The sequence below is a fragment of the Phalaenopsis equestris genome, unplaced genomic scaffold, assembly GCF_001263595.1.
Source record: "Phalaenopsis equestris unplaced genomic scaffold, ASM126359v1 Scaffold001013, whole genome shotgun sequence".
NCBI classification, from domain to species: Eukaryota; Viridiplantae; Streptophyta; class Magnoliopsida; order Asparagales; family Orchidaceae; genus Phalaenopsis; species Phalaenopsis equestris.
In genome coordinates this window covers 258,715-275,814 of record NW_018165452.1, presented here as the reverse complement: position 1 = coordinate 275,814, position 17,100 = coordinate 258,715, and the positions used below count along the sequence as shown (strand labels likewise).

Here is a 17,100-nt window from a genome sequence, read left to right as displayed (position 1 = left end):
CATATATATATATATTTATTTATTTATTTATTTTTTAGTATGCATTTTAATCCTTTTTATATCATTTAAATAACATTTAACTCATTAACATATTTAGTAAACCATGTAAATGAGATGATTCACACAAGATTCACATTTAATTTTATGATATTCGAGCTCGAGCTTAACTCAATGAGTTTGAGTTGACTTGATTATTACGAAAGAGAGAAAATAATATTAATTTAAGATAGTGTTATAAAAAAATAACAAATATAACGAGTAATTAAATGAGAAATAATAAGAAATAACTTAATATAAAATATAAATATTATTTTTTAAATATTTTTAATACTTTTAATATAAAGTCTTCAATTTTAATATATTTTTAGTATATTTTATATTAATATTTTTTAAAAGCCTGTCGGGGCTAGCTTGAGCTTAGTTTGTTAGCTCATCAAGCTTAGTTGATGAGCCATGTATCGAGCCAAACTCAACCCTGCTCACAAGTCGGTATGAAACACTTACATCTCTATTTAGGGTGCCTATTCAAAGTTTCATTTAGATAAATCTCAAATTTATCGAATTTATCTTTAACCAATTATAATTTCACTCATTCCTAAAGTAAAATGCTAATGAAATTGCAAGACAAACTAACTATTATGAAATCCCCATTAAATATGTAGCATCTTTAAGGAATTAATCAAAATGATTGAATTATAAATTTTCGTAAAGTATATACTATTAGAACTCAACAAATGATTTGAACTTTATATTATACGTTTTGTTTATGGCCTTTGTTAAGCAACTTAAAACATTCTCTCAATCTAACTTTCAATATAAGTTTCATTTTATTTACAATTTGGACTTTATAAATAGAGTCCTGACCCAATTTTGAGAATGGGAGTGAGAGCTTGAAACCTGAAGAAGACTAAATTTTAAAGAAATAGTTGAAGCCCAATCTCACTTATCCGTCGCCATCGCAGTTTTCAGCCTCCACAGCCCTTCTGGCATTTGTCGTCACCCACATTTTGCGACGAAGCACCGTACAAAACAACATACAAAGCGACACATTATCTTCTACGTCATGCCAACCCCAAAGATGGTGCATTGAAGCCCCGACTATAGCTTATCCTTGTGACCATTCCTACCATGGAGCCACAAGTCTTTCCGCACATCAACGTATAACTTGACCGTGCAACTGTTTCCCGTTAGTGGGACAAGAGAATGTAAATATAATTATCAGTTTATAGTAGACTTCTTCAACCGGGCCAGACCCTGTGATTTTTTCCCTTTCAGGATTTTCCACTTAATAATTTTTTGGTAGTATTGCCTATCATTATTATTACTTGAGTCAGTATTGGGTTTTCATGCAACACTAAGACATTAAATAATTATCCCACCATCACAAATTCTCTTGCACCTATTAATTCTAGAAATTACATTGTGCTTCACACCAAAATGAATTTATACATAATTGTTTTTTTAATAATTATATTAATATAAAATGTTTTCTACCTATGAACTCCATTAGAATTGAAATATGATAAGCATTGACATCATCTTCATATTGTCAAAAGCGATGACGTTTCGACATAATTATAAAATGCCAGTCATAATATTTAAGTCAACTTTTACTTCAAAAAAATAAAAAAAAACACCATTTAAGATGTATGAAACAATGCAGTTGGTACTGAAAATGAAATTCATTTTCTTCTATTTTATTTATGCATTTGGGCAGCAAAATTTTAAGGGATTATTTGAATTTTATTTATGACTAAAAAATGAGAGATTGGTGTATGTTCATTATTTCATAAACTATACATTTTTTAACATCGTTTTGATATTATTTAAATAATATTTAAATCATTATAGTATTTATTAAACCTTTTAAAATTGACCTTAAATGTCTAACGGTAAACAATTGAGTCTAAAAAGGCCACTTTTGGAGTGCATTAAAGCATTAGGCTAAAAGCCCACTATCATCAATATGGCCCATTAGAAAATATCAAGGAATATTCCTTGTAACCCAGAAAACAATATGGGAATGCATGACAAAAATTGATTTGACATCTGATCAAAGTTTCATTTAGATAAATCTCGAATTTATTGAATTTATTTTTAAATAAATATAATTTTGCTTCTTTAAGTATTATATTCATTTCAAATAATATTATTTTGAAAAAAAAATATATCATAATATAATGAAATGGTGGAAAGGCTTTTGAAATATGTTCAAATTATATGTCTTAAAACTTAATATATTTATATTAGATTTTCTTAACTTTTTTAAGTTGTATAAATTACTTCTAATACATTGCATAATTCTAAATGGTCTCATAGTCCCTTATTTTAAACCTTTTAAGTTGTATAAAATTATGACATTTTTGCATGCCATAATTTTATCAAAAGACTTTAACTTTTATGTACTTAAAAGTTTATAATTATCATAATTAGGAATTATTTTTATGTGAATATCTTTATGAAATTCATGCAAATCATACAAATGGCTAACAAGATTGAGGCAAATAATGAAAATAATTTGAAACCTAAAAAATGAATCATAATGAATACATATAATGACTATGGCTGTCAAAAAGGCTCGTTGTTCGCGAACAGCTTGTGTTCGACTCGTTAAGAAGCTCGTGTTCGACTCATTAATTTCGTTCGATAAGTTAACGAGCCGAACACGAACTATATATATATGTATGTATATATATATATGTATGTATATATATATATGTATGTATATATATATATGTATATATATATATATGTATATATATATATATTAAGTTGTATTTTTAAAAAATTTAATTGATTAACCAATTAAAATATTGATTACAAAAATAGAATAAAAATTATTAAATTAGATTCAAATGATGTTTTAATATAAATAATAATTTTTAAATCTTGCTCAAACTCTTATTGTCTTATGGCTACATGATTATGGTTGTTAACAGGACTCTTTGTTTATGAATGTGAACAGCTTGTGTTCGACTCGTTAAGCAAACGAGTCGAACACGAACACACTTTTTGAGCTCAAAATATAAACGAGCCGAACACGAGCAAATTATGGTTCGCTCATGTTCGGCTCGTTTACACCCCTAATAAGGACCTCTAAAAAATTATGTAAAATAAAATGCTAATGAAATATCAAGGCAAATCAATATGATGATACACCCCTTTAAATATGTAACATCATTAAGAAATTAATCCATATGATTGAATTATAAATTTTGATAAATTGTAACTTTCAGAACTGATCTAATAGATTGAACTTTATATTTTATTTTTTTTATGATATTTCTTATGAAATTCTTAAAAACATTGATGCAATCTAACTTTCAATATAAATTTCTTTCTATAAATTAGTATATTGTGAGATAAATAAATAAAAACAAAGTTAATCTGGTTGATCGTACATCATAAGAGCAATACCAAGAGAGAATTCATCCAAAGTTGCATTTTTATATTGCTCATTTGATTCATTAACTACATCATACACAATTAGTTAAACCTCAAAGCATTATAATTTCAAGTTAACCATTGTTCAAATGCTTAATTTTACTCATAAATTTCAAACCTAACTTTAAAGAGATTAGTTCATGAATATGATATACTATTGATGCAAATATAGATTTAATGACAATTGGTATGTTACAAATTGTATTTGCAAATTAATATTATCGTCTAAAATATCCTCCAATGAATATGGACGAGATTAACATCAATAATGCATTATTTTATGCATCCATGATAAGGTTTGAGTTGGATGTTTTTGTATTTTTCTTATGAATTGATAGAATTGCAATAATTCTCAAAAAGTGCTCTATCTAAAAATATCTAGATAAAGATCATGGTTTTTTTTTTTTTTTTTGTGAATTTTAAATTTATTCATTCTTAATCTCATTTATAAATCCTTCAATGAAGCACATGATGGTGAAAAATACTCTAAAAAGAAAAGCATGTATATCTACAAGACATTCAAATCTCACATGATATTCAAATATTATGGATTTTTTTTTTTGCAATTTTGAAATTTATTATACATTAATTTCTTCTACATCAAAAGAATCACTAAAAGTTGTCATGTTATCTTCCTTTTCTGTTTGCATACATACATACATACATATATATATATATTTAAAAGAATTGGTCTGAGGCTATTATACGAGCCCCGACCATCCCCGATGCGTCTAACAATTAGAGTTCCATACCCACCACTGGGAGGAATCGAACCTCAGGCCGGACGAGACTTACAACTTACAAGCAGATACCCGACCAACTGATATGAATACGCGACGCATATTTCAAATGCATGTTTCAAAAATTCTATTTCTACAGTTTTAACATTCTCATAATCAAATAAATGATATTATTAAAAGAAGTCTTCTAAATCATTTATCCATTTATTTTTTTTAAATTTCTAGTGTCATAACTCTCATCAAATATATGAATATAATTTTAAATCCACAATATTTCTATCATTGTTGATTAAAATCATAAATTACTAGATCTTATCTTAAGTCCACTATCAGTTAAGTTTTTTATTGGTGACCTAATTAATGCTCACAAAATTGTAAAACCAAAAGTAAGTAAATTTTATTCAAGCCAAAAAGTGTGATCACACATCTTAGATCTAGCAAGGTTTGATTAAACAGAAGATTAAGCTAAATGGCATCAATCCATTATTAAATTAGTGATTTACATATAAGATCATATAATCACAATCAAAATAACAGCTTCAAATCATTTTCTATAATACATCAAAGCAATTATTAAAAATTGCCAAGTGTTTGGGGTTTAAAATGTTTAATTTCACTTGAATTTGCCGCTGTTTAATAACTTAATCACAAAGTTTACCCATACAATTTAACATTTGCAGAAGTAGAATACAATTTACAGAATACTCCAATTTAGTACAAATGCTGTAAACTCAAAAACCTGATTAGAAGCTGTAAATGTAGATAAGGTATTAGGTGCGTTGGACGCATTTACTACCGTCGAATAAAAGGAGAGAGAGGCGGGGAGAGCGCAAAATACCTAATATTTTTAATGGTGTGTTTGTGGCGGCTGTGCGGTGTCACGTCATAGTTTTTTCTGTTTTACAATATTGTGTTTTGCCAGCTTTTTTAAAAATTTACCACCGGATCTTATTACTTCTTTTGCAGTAGCTTCACAACTATTTTTTTAAATAGATACAATTGATCTAAACATATCCTAAATATGACATTATTTAAGTAATAATACAAATATGCTATCATACAACGTAAATATACTACGTGAGAACGAGCTAGGTGCAGATTAAGTGTGGCTTGATAATATGTAGGTGGTATTGATGAAAAAATATTATGTCAGAGCTCCGAACGTAGGGTTACGTTCGGATTGTAATAGTCGTTGTGCTATAGGAATATCCCGCTATGTTACAGGAATATTCCATCAAAGTTATTTATGGAAAATGAAGTGTTATTAAAATATTCTCTCACATTACTTAATTTGAAGCTGTGTTATTTCAATAACATAGTGGAAATTGAAATAACATGAGAAATATGTCGAATAACACAACTCAAAATCAAGTAACGCGATGGAATATTCTAATAACACTGCAAATTATCTGAATAATCCCACATAATACTAGAATAACACTTCATTATTTACAAATAATGCTGATGAAATATTCTTGTAACACGATCGAACATTCTTATAACACAGCGATTATTGGAATCCGAACGACATAATATGCGCTCTGGTATTGAGAGGGTAATATTCACCTCAATATACCCCACATACAATCCCAATACCATGGATCTGCGCATCAGTATACCACAGATAATATTGGCTCCTCTACAACAGCCGAATAAGATAATTTTAATGTATCAACTCGGAGCGAAGCGGTCTAAGAGCAAGATGGTAACCTCTGAGATGTCGTCACCCGGCCCTCCCCCCCCCCCGCCGCCGCCACCGCGTCCTTCTTCACCGCAGAGATTTCTTCTCCGACGAACTTCGCCAGAATGAAGTTCGGATTTCCCCATCCGAGCTTAACGAGCTCACTTGCCATGGTATCCAATATCCCGGGCATGATCTCTTGCTCTTTAGATTTCTTTACAAGAAAAGGAACTCACTTGCTTAATTTTGTATTGCAGAGCTGAAGCTAAAGCTAGCTGTACTGTGGTTTATAGCAGTAGTTGTGGAGAAGATGAGGGAGGGGTGGAGGAGGAAACAGGGGCGGCCGAGGGTTTATTGGAAAAGGAAGCGAGACTGGGACAGGGGGCGACGTTTTAACTAGCTGTTTGTTTTTGAGTCAGGAATATGCTTTCTACATGTGGGATTTATTTTTCTAATGGGAGAAATTTTGATTGAGCAAATTTTTCAAAAAAAAGAAAATTGAAGTTTTTATGGTTATTAAATTTATTTTAGAAATAAAAGAGGATATTGTAATTTAGATAAATTTATTTTGCATTCAATTTTAAAAAAAAATTTAATGTATCCAACAAATTCTGGGTCCTTTTTTTTTTGTTTTCTCTTTATAATTGATTGAATGATCTTACTTATCGTTGTTATAAAATATAATGCACACTAGTAAATGAATGTGTTGTTTTTTGTTAACATTATATTATTTTGGTATTATTATCTCATTAGTCACTACTACCACTAATACCAACCACCGTCAATATCATTTGATGACAGTGATGTCGTCACAAGTAATTATCACTACCATCATCTGCAATGAACGTCAATATCCATCTTTATCATCATTGTCATTGTCTCACTGATGATCATTAGGGCCACCAATGTATGGATAAATAAAAATAATATATTTTATTTTAGTTTAAATATAATAAAAATAAAAATATAATGTTGAAGTGATCCCAAATAACAAACTCTAGAAGGAAAACTAGGCAAATAAAGAGAGTTTTATATGTGCCACAGTCTGCTAGGGTTTCTAGAGTTTTATTTTCAACTCTCTTATCTACCAAAAACCCTTGGCAATGCCCTTGATTTTTAGCTCCTTGGTCCTTCGTTTGGTCTAGGCGCTTTGGCCCTTGATCATCTATGGATGCATTTGCTTTTCCCCCTATCCCTTCAGTTGCTTCTTCCTTCATCCTTGGTCTTGACTTAACTAGAAATGGCTTTTATCTTCCCATTTTGCCAACCCCACAAATTTCTTATTATCTTACATACCTTTTGCAGACGAAAATTTATACATTTATGATCTTGAGGTGGGTGAAGGTTCCAAATAGTAGAACCTAGCTCTTATTGGATATGCTCTAGAAAAGTGCCCATATTATAGTAATCTTCTCGAGTCATACAAAAATTTGAAAGCTCCAAGTTAAATTCATACTTATTTCTCTTATTGATGATTTTTTTCTTTTCAAATCTATCAGCATGAAAGATCTTGATATGGTTTCACTTGGTAGCCCTCAGTTGAAGAAGTAGTCTCATGAATATAATAATAATAATAATATTAATAATAATAATAATAATATTGTTATTATTAATATTAATAATAAAAGGTTCTAAAGAGGTTACAAATTGGGTAAAATTTTCTGCTTACCTTTGTGTTGCTGGTCTGAAACTCAAATTTAAGACGAATTTGAGTTCCCTGAGTAGTGGACCATATTCATATCAATTTATACAATTCATATTCTTTTTGAGTCTATTATTATCTCTGTTAAAGCGCAAGATGTAGTTCTTCCTGGTTTCTATGAGTGGAAACTCATTCTTTGCAAATTATATTCTACTTTTGCCCATGATCCTCACTATTACCCCAAATTCACCAAGTAAAAACTTATTCACGTTATTACTACAACTCGTGGAAGCAGTATTAACTGTACTACATATACGCTAAGGCCTCTGAGGAATAAAAATAAACCCACTCAGCCTCATCTCCTTCATAGTCACACTAGTTCTACCTCTTATCCTGTCCTGAACCTTAACTTTCAAGTTTATCAATCTTCTAATAATACTGACCCCTTGTTGATAGTTTTCAAAATTTGCATTATATCCATAATTGTGCAGCCCCAAATAAGGATGGTGAATTGAATTGTGTGAACCAAGAATTAACCATGTTTTGCTAGTACTATTTTACCTCCTTTTAATTGAACATGTTTCTCCCACGGCTACCTCTGTCTCTACTTATATTCCTTCCTCTTTCCTCCCCTCCTATTCTTAAGCCAAGCAATGTAGGACAAAAGGGGCTGCTCCCAAACATTAATATATCTGATGTTTTTTTCCAAACATATTAGCTTGGAATATTTATGAGCTAAACAGTGATGCTTGTACTATTAACTGTATAAGAATTATAAAAGATAGTAAAATTGATATTTTATATATTTTAGAAATAATTTAAATTATTTTCTAATGCAAGTAGCAATAATAATTTCAATATAATAAGTGAAGTCATACTTGGGTGAAACAAAATCCACTCTTCCATCATTTTTATTGGTTTAGACATATAAACCCACTACATTCATGATCATATTAGCTATTCTTCTTCAATCAATGTTTTGATTTCATTTAACAATGCCATTATGAGGAAAGTATTGCGAGATTCTAATGTTTCTTTAGTTCATTCTTATGATGCTCCATGGATGATCTTTGATGATTTTAATTGCATTCTAAACCTAAAAAATAACTAATGACTCTCTTCCCATCCCTAACAAACTTGTTTATCTTACTGATTGCATCATTAATTTTGGTTCCTTAAGCCTTAAAATATGGGTAACTCCTAGAATTTGTATAATAACTAGTCAAAATATCTCATTTATCTTATTATGCCTGCTAGATCGAGCTTTTTATAGTACTCTATGGAATTATTCTTTTCATTTATCTTATTTTAAGGTTCCACTTCTAATTACTCTCCCATTTATGTTTGACTTGGAACCACTACTATACTAAATTGTGGATATATGTACAAAAATTACTTGAGCCACTATCTTAATTATTTGAATATTATTAACTCATCTTGGAACTATTTAATACATGGGGACCCCCTTTTTGCAATGTGTAATAAGCTTAAAATTGTTTAAAATGCTCTTAAGAGTTTGAAGTGGAGCTTTTCCTTTACCCTGTATAATTTTATCTCTGATCTAAAAATCGAGATATAGGGTGTGTTTGGGACAGCGGGGCAGTAACGGTGTGGTGTTGCAGTGTTGTTTTTCTTCTTTGGCAAAACTCATTTTGTTTGCATTCTAAAAAAAAGCTACAATTGAAAGTTGTATTTTCCCACCAGACTTAGCTACCTGCAGTGGCTGCCAGAAAGTTGTGGTATGAATTTTTCAAAAAAAAAAATTTGCAATAACCGCCACAAATTTTTGAGCAGCTGCTTCTTCTTCAATAGTTTCATAGTTGCTTCTTCAAACAACTGCAGCTGCCCTAAACAGACCTATAATTGGATCAAGCAAAGATGTAAATGATTCCTAAAGGTGAAGATGATATTAAATTTTATGTGAAAATATTAAGATTATGAATATTAAAATTTATTAAGGAGAATGTTATCAATGACAACTATGCTAAAAAATAAGTAGATATTGATAATGCATCAATTTGCTTTTTCTATATTTTTTTTTTGTTGGCCTCATCTTTGGCCATATAGGGCTTACACGAACATCACCCATTGATCTGAAACAACAAAATTGGCTAAAAATCAGTCTGCCCTTTTTTTTTGGCATAGCATGCCCGAATGTTCCTCGGCGTGGCCATGCCAGGTCAAGCGCTACCACAACCGAAAGTTCATTAACATGGTCACGCCAGCCCTGGGCCCAATAAAATTGACTTCACATGTCAGCGATCTGTGGCCTTTATCCATGGATAAGGCCACAAATCTTTGACCGTTTCGCAAGAGGCAATCCATGGCTTACTAATCATTTGATGTATTTCCTCATTCAGCTCGCCACCTAATCGAATGGCTCTGTAATGCTTTATCACCGCCTTCAGAGCCTATAAATAGGTAGCCTGCTGAAGAGGGAAAGACAGGCCATACTCTTAAAATCTCGAACACTCTCTGGTATTTACTCTGGACAGAGGAAGAAGAAGATGAGAAGTAGTTGTTCAGTAAGCCTTCTTCTCCAGTAGGTCTCCTAAGTCTCCTGCTTGGTTTTTCAAGTTAGCTTTAGGCTAGGTTAATCATTCCAATAGCCTTGAATTAGACTTGGGTTTGAGTTTAACTCGGGTCCCAACTTAATACTAACTCACTTAGTCAAACCTAAACCCTAGACTTGACCCGACTAAGGTCCAATCTTAACCCTAATCCAAACCCATACCTAAATCAAAATTAAACACTAGAACTAAGCCAAAATTGGGGCTTGGTTTGTTTGTTCTAGTCAAGCGTCAAATTTGTGCTTTGGTGTGTTTGTGTGTGCCGATTTTTTATATGCATGGTAGCATATTACATCGGTTTTCTGCAAGGAGTCATCACATATACATGTACACACATAAGTACAATAAAACGAGAGAGCTTGTGATGATTTATATGTTAGTTTTTGCTTGTAGGTGCTGCTTAGCTCCCCCGTCAGGCATGACTTAGACTCGTTGCATGTAGATAGCTTTTTGTACTAGCATATTTTCATGTAGGTTGAGTCATTTCTTTCCTATGTACTTTAGACTTTATGAGAGTACTGTAGCAGAAATAAGATACAAGCACAAGTTCCGATGTATTTTGGCACCAGAACCACATGGCGGATGACTAGGAGCAATAACTCGTGTTTTGTATCTTAATTCTGCATTTGGTATTGATGTATATAAGTAGAAACTACATGTTTATGTGGATTCTAGCTGCTATTTTTCTTTTCTAGGATATGTCGTCGAACCAGTGACACCAGACTTTCTTATTATTTTATTTGGCTTGTATTATCTTCTTTCTTGCATGCTTGGGTGTTTGGTTGTTTCACCCTTTTTCATGTTTGGTTTTTCTGAGAATATGATAATATAATTTAGGCTCTTTAGGATTTAAAATTCTAAATTTGCTATAAAATCCTAATAAAATATTCAGGATAATGAAAATTTTAGGATCAAAATATTCAGGACTTTAAATTTCAAGCGTTTACTTTCCTGCATGACCTTCAGGTCGATTTTTAAATGGATCACTATGCTCAGGGTTGTGGTAGATAACTACATTCATATTTACATGTCTCGAGGAGAAGTCGTCGAGCTTCTTAAATCTGATTGGCCCAGCATGAATTTATATATAGGTGGTTGTCTAGCACATTTAGAGAGTTAGAAGGCTCACGACCCAAGCAGGTATAAGTTCTTTTATTGGCGCGCTTCCAGCTTTGTAGTTGAACTTCTTTTTTCTCTTCCTTTGGTATGACATCCTCGCCACTTCGACAGGTATAAGTCCCACCTCTTGAAACTCTACATGTAGTCATAAGATAGAGTTTTATTCATTTGACCTTAGGGCTGTCAAGGTCCTCATGGATGACACAATTTACAGATTACTTATTGAGGATCTTTGGACGTGTTGGGTCGACTACCTTCATGACCAAGTAAGCATAGGGTCTTGGTGCCTTTGGACGACGAGTCCGTAGTACCTTGACCCAACTACTTTTACCTTTTAGGATTACTCTACCCTTCCTCTGCTGAGTCCCTTTGAGCCCTGTTTTGACTTCATTGATATCAACTTGAAGACTTGATTATCGATAATCTACCATTCTTTTGAGGTACGATGATTCACCCTCTGCCCTTATGACCCGATGAGCTCTGATGTATAGAAATATCCCAGTCGAGTTGACTTTGGTTATTTCATAGGCTCGGTGTGTCGACGAATTATTACCCATCTTGGGTACGATAAACTTCCTCACTGAAAGCACCAGGGCATCCCCATAAGAAATAACCACCCTCTGATGTTCTACTCTCCTGGTTCATGATAATATAAGCGAAACTTTGTTTATCGAGAGTATTCTTAGGTATACCTTAGAATGTAGTTAACCAGAGGGATACGTTCCTCTAGGAGTATCTTGACCCCAAAACAAAAAAAAAACTTTTTTTGATTTTCTGGTTACGAGTGACTTATGTAGGGATTCTGTTCGTGGATGTTGTGTTTCGAGATACCTCATTCTAATCTTGTACGGACACATACTCTTTAACCATCACACAAGGGCTACCCATATATAAGCCTTCTGCTTGTTTCTTTTTGTATTTGTTTGTCTATTTGTTGTCTTATATTCTTCTTTTCGATTCCACCCCTCTTTAAATCATTGATATAATTCGGGAGGAAGATTTATTAGAATAAGGGAATTATACGATGACATATAAATAGACAAGCTAGCGACTCAAAGTCTTCGAAAAGAACCAATAAAACTGAGGGATCTCCTTTGGTCTATTTGTTTTAGAAAAGAGCGTTATGAGGAATTTTTTTGGTCTTGAGCTTTTACGTTTTGGCTTATTGATGTCTGATTGTTTCAATTTTGTTATCTTCTCTTGCTTTCTTTTTGTTTTTGTTTTTTAAACTGTTGTGGGTAAACACTATTTATTTTAATGTTAATTGGTAAATTTTAGATTTTATTGGGTCACCCAATTTGGGCGGGCTTGGAGAAACTTGGTTTCTAAGCCTTAAGCCACCCAAACCTAGGCAAGTAGAAAATGCATAAAATGTTTGATTATATTATTCGTACACATAATTTTATATAAATAATATAATAATATCTTATAATTATTTTTATTTTTATTCTTCATTTTGCTTCATGTTTGCTCAAACTCATTTGAAAAGCAATTATAATTTATATGAAAATTATTTTTAAAAAATATTATTTATACCTTCATATCCTAAATCATTGCTTCATGCACATAAATACTAATCATTTGTAGAACCGTCTGTTTTTAGATGTTAAAGCATGTTCTTATATAACAAAATAATATATATCCTCTAAATAATTGCATCAAATAAACTCTTAGTTTTTGAGGCCAACACTAATTTAAGATCTATTTACATAAATATTTTGTCAAGCATACTATTATTTATGCAAATCTATTTAAAACAAAAGAAATTCAACTCAAAATTTTACTTAAATTAGCAATGTTTTTATCTGCAACATATTATCTGAGAGGTATGAATCCTCACCCTGAACCATCCCTCCCCTCAATAAAAGCCAACAAGCCCTCTTCTAAGACAATCATTATACCTTAAGAATAGATTAAAACCTTAAAATTTCATACCAAAATGACATTTAGCATTGCTCATAATTAATCTTATTCCAACAGTTATTTACAATAATAAGGCCATGGAGGGAGGAGCATGCATAAGAAGTTACACATAACATTGAATCACTCCATAAGATACCACTAAAATCATATAATTATCTCCAAAGAACACACTATTACAAAGCAACTAAAGATTAAAACAATCCACCAGAATGGACAAAGCAATGTCAGAGCCAAGTTCTGGTATATGTGGCGGGTTAAGCTCTCGACTCCGATCCAGCGAGCCGGCGTGATTGTCTTTGTCGATGTTGATTTGACTCAACCCGATCGACAAATTTGATCCAATCCTTTCTATATTGGTCTGAACCTTCGCATAGAGTTTACGAAGTTCAAAAGTATAAGAATTCATGGAGCCTGACATTAATGCAAATCTAAACTTGATAAGGGTGCTTAGAGGTGAACAAAGGGTGAATAATTTATATATGTGAATTGGATGAACATTTGGGGATAAAGAAGTAGGAGTAGAAACTAGGGGTGGTTTCGGGCCTCTGGAATTTGAAAGCCGCGGGTGAAACGACAGTTTGGGCAGGTGGGTTATTTAGAATCTAGCCGCACACGTGGAGATTGGACGGTGGATGTATTTGTACGCATAGAACATGGTATGGAGGAAGGACATATGTGCTGTTGTTTTGATTTGGTTGCTGGGTTGGGGGATTAGAAAACAACGGCTGATATTTGTGGGTGGGCGACTTGTAAGGGAGGAATTGAAGACTTTTGTGCTCTCTTCTTGTTAAATTTTGAAAACTGCAGCTGCTAGTTTGCATGCACTGGCAGTTAATTTCTGACTATTAACTTTCAATTTGATTAATATTTGTATATACAAAAAAGAGTTTTTTTGAGCAGCATAAAAGGCCAAATATTAAATGTCTCATGAGTCTAATGGATAGAGTTGCGAACCATGCACGTAATAGTCCAGTGCTGACCATGCCAATCTTACTTGTTAGGCATATCTTTGGAAGTGACGAGCTAGAGCGTTTCTGGCTCCCCAAAAGGAACCCACAAGTACATCCGAAGCTCGTGGACGGTCACGCAAGTTTCTCTGACCGACCTGAACTCTTCAAGCGAACTCCACCAGCCGAGCTCGCTCACATTTCCCGAGTTTTTCTTCCAAGCTTGCTTGTACTAAATGAATCCTCTCGCCAGGGTCGTGGATAGCTACATGATTGTGATGCATCACAGAGTTCTATAGACAGATTTTGAGACTGATGGAAGACAACTCCAGTCCATCATCATCTATGTAATCATTTATTGGCCGCCTGACTCCCACTACAAGGATCTTCTTAACGACAAGTCTATTCAGGCTCCGTAAGGGCATTCCTGGGGAGACACATAAGCACTAGGATGCATAAGTAGGAAGCAAATGGGAGAAGAGAGGGGACCTGGCTCTAGCTCTCTTCAACTCTCTTTTTCCCTCTAAAAATCTTTCAACTTCTTCACACTCCTTTCACAAAGGTATCTCCCAAATTATATGAGTTCACGAATTAATCATACGCTCCAAAAATATTCAACAACTCACATTAAGAACTGATGATAATTTAAATGATAATTTAAGTGACAATATTTGCTGAAGCTCTTATACTGGCAAAAATATCACATGAACAAAAAACGTTTAATTGGAAAAAAATCATTCAGCTCAGGTACTATGTTTATGGTCAATTTTGCGACAATCCTTCTTGAAAGCTCCACCCACAACAGGGATTGTCAAGGTTTGCTAATTACAGCTTTGCCCAAAAAACAGTAATAATAATAATAACACTAAATAAATAAAAAATTGTTACAATAATCTATCAATCAAAAGTTTCTGTTATCTTCATCACTCTTTGTTCTTGACAGATACTCTTTGTTCCTGAATCTAAAAGGAATAAGTCAACATTTAAAATAAAAGAGAAATTTACATATGTACCATGCATATCTGGTTATTTATATATCTATAACACTTTGGTGTCATGAAACAAACAATACATGAAAAATTGTATTTCAAAAGATAATGATTGTGGAATTTTAAAGTGATGTTAAAAGATTTCAGTGATATGCATATAAATATGAATGTTAGGTGTTAGATATATAAATATGTAAGAATTGTGTGGTATTTATGTAAAGTGAAGCACCTAAATGTTTCAATAACAGAATGAGATTGTACTCGAATCTGCAGCACATTAATTAGAAGCAAAATGAAAAATCTCAAAGTGTCTAATTCTAGACTTCTAGTATTCAGAAAGCAGTCCATAATATATTATAACCGAAATATTATTCATCATACTGAAAAAAATCACAATTTTCAAACTAAGGGTGTCTTTGGAACTGTTTGTGCTCATCTAGATAAGTCACTTATCTAGAAATGCGGATCAAGGGGTTTAACCCGTGTTCCGCATTTAGTGTAAAAAATAACTACGTTTTCGGATAAGTTGTTCAAACGCAATTTTCAAACGGTGAAGCGGCATTTTCAAAACATCGCCGCAGCGGATAAATTGCCTCAAACGGAACCTAAATTATAGGGGCTCGAAGAATTATATGTATAGTTTCTCAATCTTATTACATAGGCATGTGCATCAAAAGTCTTATAAAAAGTATAAAGGCATCTCTTTTACTGATCCAAATCAATCAAGTAGCATAAATCTTCATATTCCAATACAGTTCATCCGAATTTACTTACTGAAATATAAAGCACAAAAATCTAGACACAACGCAAAGATTTCTTTTTTGCTATGTTTCCTATTCCGATTCTTCCACACTTGCCTCCACTCGCAGAAGAATAAAGCCCAAAGCCACGCCAATGAGCACCAGTCCATTCATGATGGCTGCAATCTTGAATATTTCAGCAGCTGCGTTGCAGGTTGAGGAGAATGCTCCCCCTCCGCTCTTCTGTTTCTTCGATGGAGAAGACTTGATGGAGCTCATAACCATGGCGAATGACTTTTCAGCACATTGTGAGACTCCGATGGGGGTTACTGTGTTCTGCGCTTTGAGGCCGCCGTAGGAGTTCAGTCCTTGTATGAATGTAACGCCGGCCTTCTTTTTCATGGTGGAGTTAAGTGCGGAGGTGGAGATGGCGGCTGCCGAGAAAGTTGGAGGAGATATGACTGCCATTTTTGTGAGGAAGAAGCAGATGATGCTGGAGGAGAAGGATGGGGGAGAGTGAGATGGGGAAAAATTGATGCTTGATTATAGGAGATGGAGAGGGGAGTTGGGTTACCTTTTTCTATGTTTCTCTGATTCTGCTGCTTGGTTAAGAATCTGGGAGTTAGCGAGGGGGAGATTGGTGTTTTTTGTGAAGGTAAGGAACAAGGGGGGGAGTGGATAAGATGAGATTTGGGGTGAATGGCTGGGGAGGAGATTAGGATTCTGGGTTTTCTTCCTCTCTCTTTTTTTCATTATTTTATTTTATTTTATTTTATTTTGCTAGCTATGAAAATGGGTGCAAAGGTATTTTGACTAGGGAAAAGAAAAAAAAAAAAAAAAAAAAAAAAAAAAAAAAGGAAAAAACGAGTTTGTTGATAAGGCAATGAGTGGACCATGAGAGGCCATTGCTGGGACTGATTTCATTGGAAGGAGATTTGGGAAAGTTGTGATTGCTTGGTTTGATTTTGTTTTTTGGAAATAAGTATTATTTCCATAAAATATTTTTAGTGCTTGAATAGACAACATATTGAGTGAAAATAAAAAAAAAATTTAAAATATTGAGTTATTATGCCGCTGACTATAGTAAGAAATTATAGATATACATATATATATATATATATATATATATATATTGAATTCAAATATATCTAGTAGCCCTCGCTCAAGGAACAGAGCGTTTGATCGAGAAAAGAAGATCGAGGTGGAGAGAGAAAGAGATAGAGGAGGAGAAGAGAAAGATACTCCGTGGAGGTGAGATGGGTGTCCCGAGGTCGATGACCCATTTTATTTCATAAAGAAAATATG

The 17,100-nt window shown here is 33.0% G+C and overlaps 1 protein-coding gene across 1 annotated transcript; it reads right to left on the bottom strand.

The window, feature by feature from the left end:
* Nucleotides 1–15,734: 15,734 nt before the first annotated feature.
* LOC110032722 lies at nucleotides 15,735–16,552 on the bottom strand. Its single transcript, XM_020736450.1, has 2 exons — nucleotides 16,370–16,552; nucleotides 15,735–16,288 (listed from the first exon to the last, which is right to left on the bottom strand). The coding sequence occupies exons 1-2, from the start codon at nucleotides 16,546–16,548 to the stop codon at nucleotides 15,889–15,891; spliced, it is 579 nt and encodes a 192-aa protein (XP_020592109.1). The 5' UTR covers nucleotides 16,549–16,552; the 3' UTR covers nucleotides 15,735–15,888.
* Nucleotides 16,553–17,100: the final 548 nt, after the last annotated feature.

What these genes read in the sequence shown, in the direction of transcription:
- LOC110032722 (XM_020736450.1), bottom strand. Translation starts at nt 16,548, where the DNA reads ATGAAAAAAAGAGAGAGGAAGAAAACCCAGAATCCTAATCTCCTCCCC. An exon ending in TCAGAGAAACATAGAAAAAG is followed by an intron (nt 16,289 to 16,369) that starts GTAACCCAACTC and finishes CTTCTCCTCCAG; the next exon opens with CATCATCTGCTTCTTCCTCA.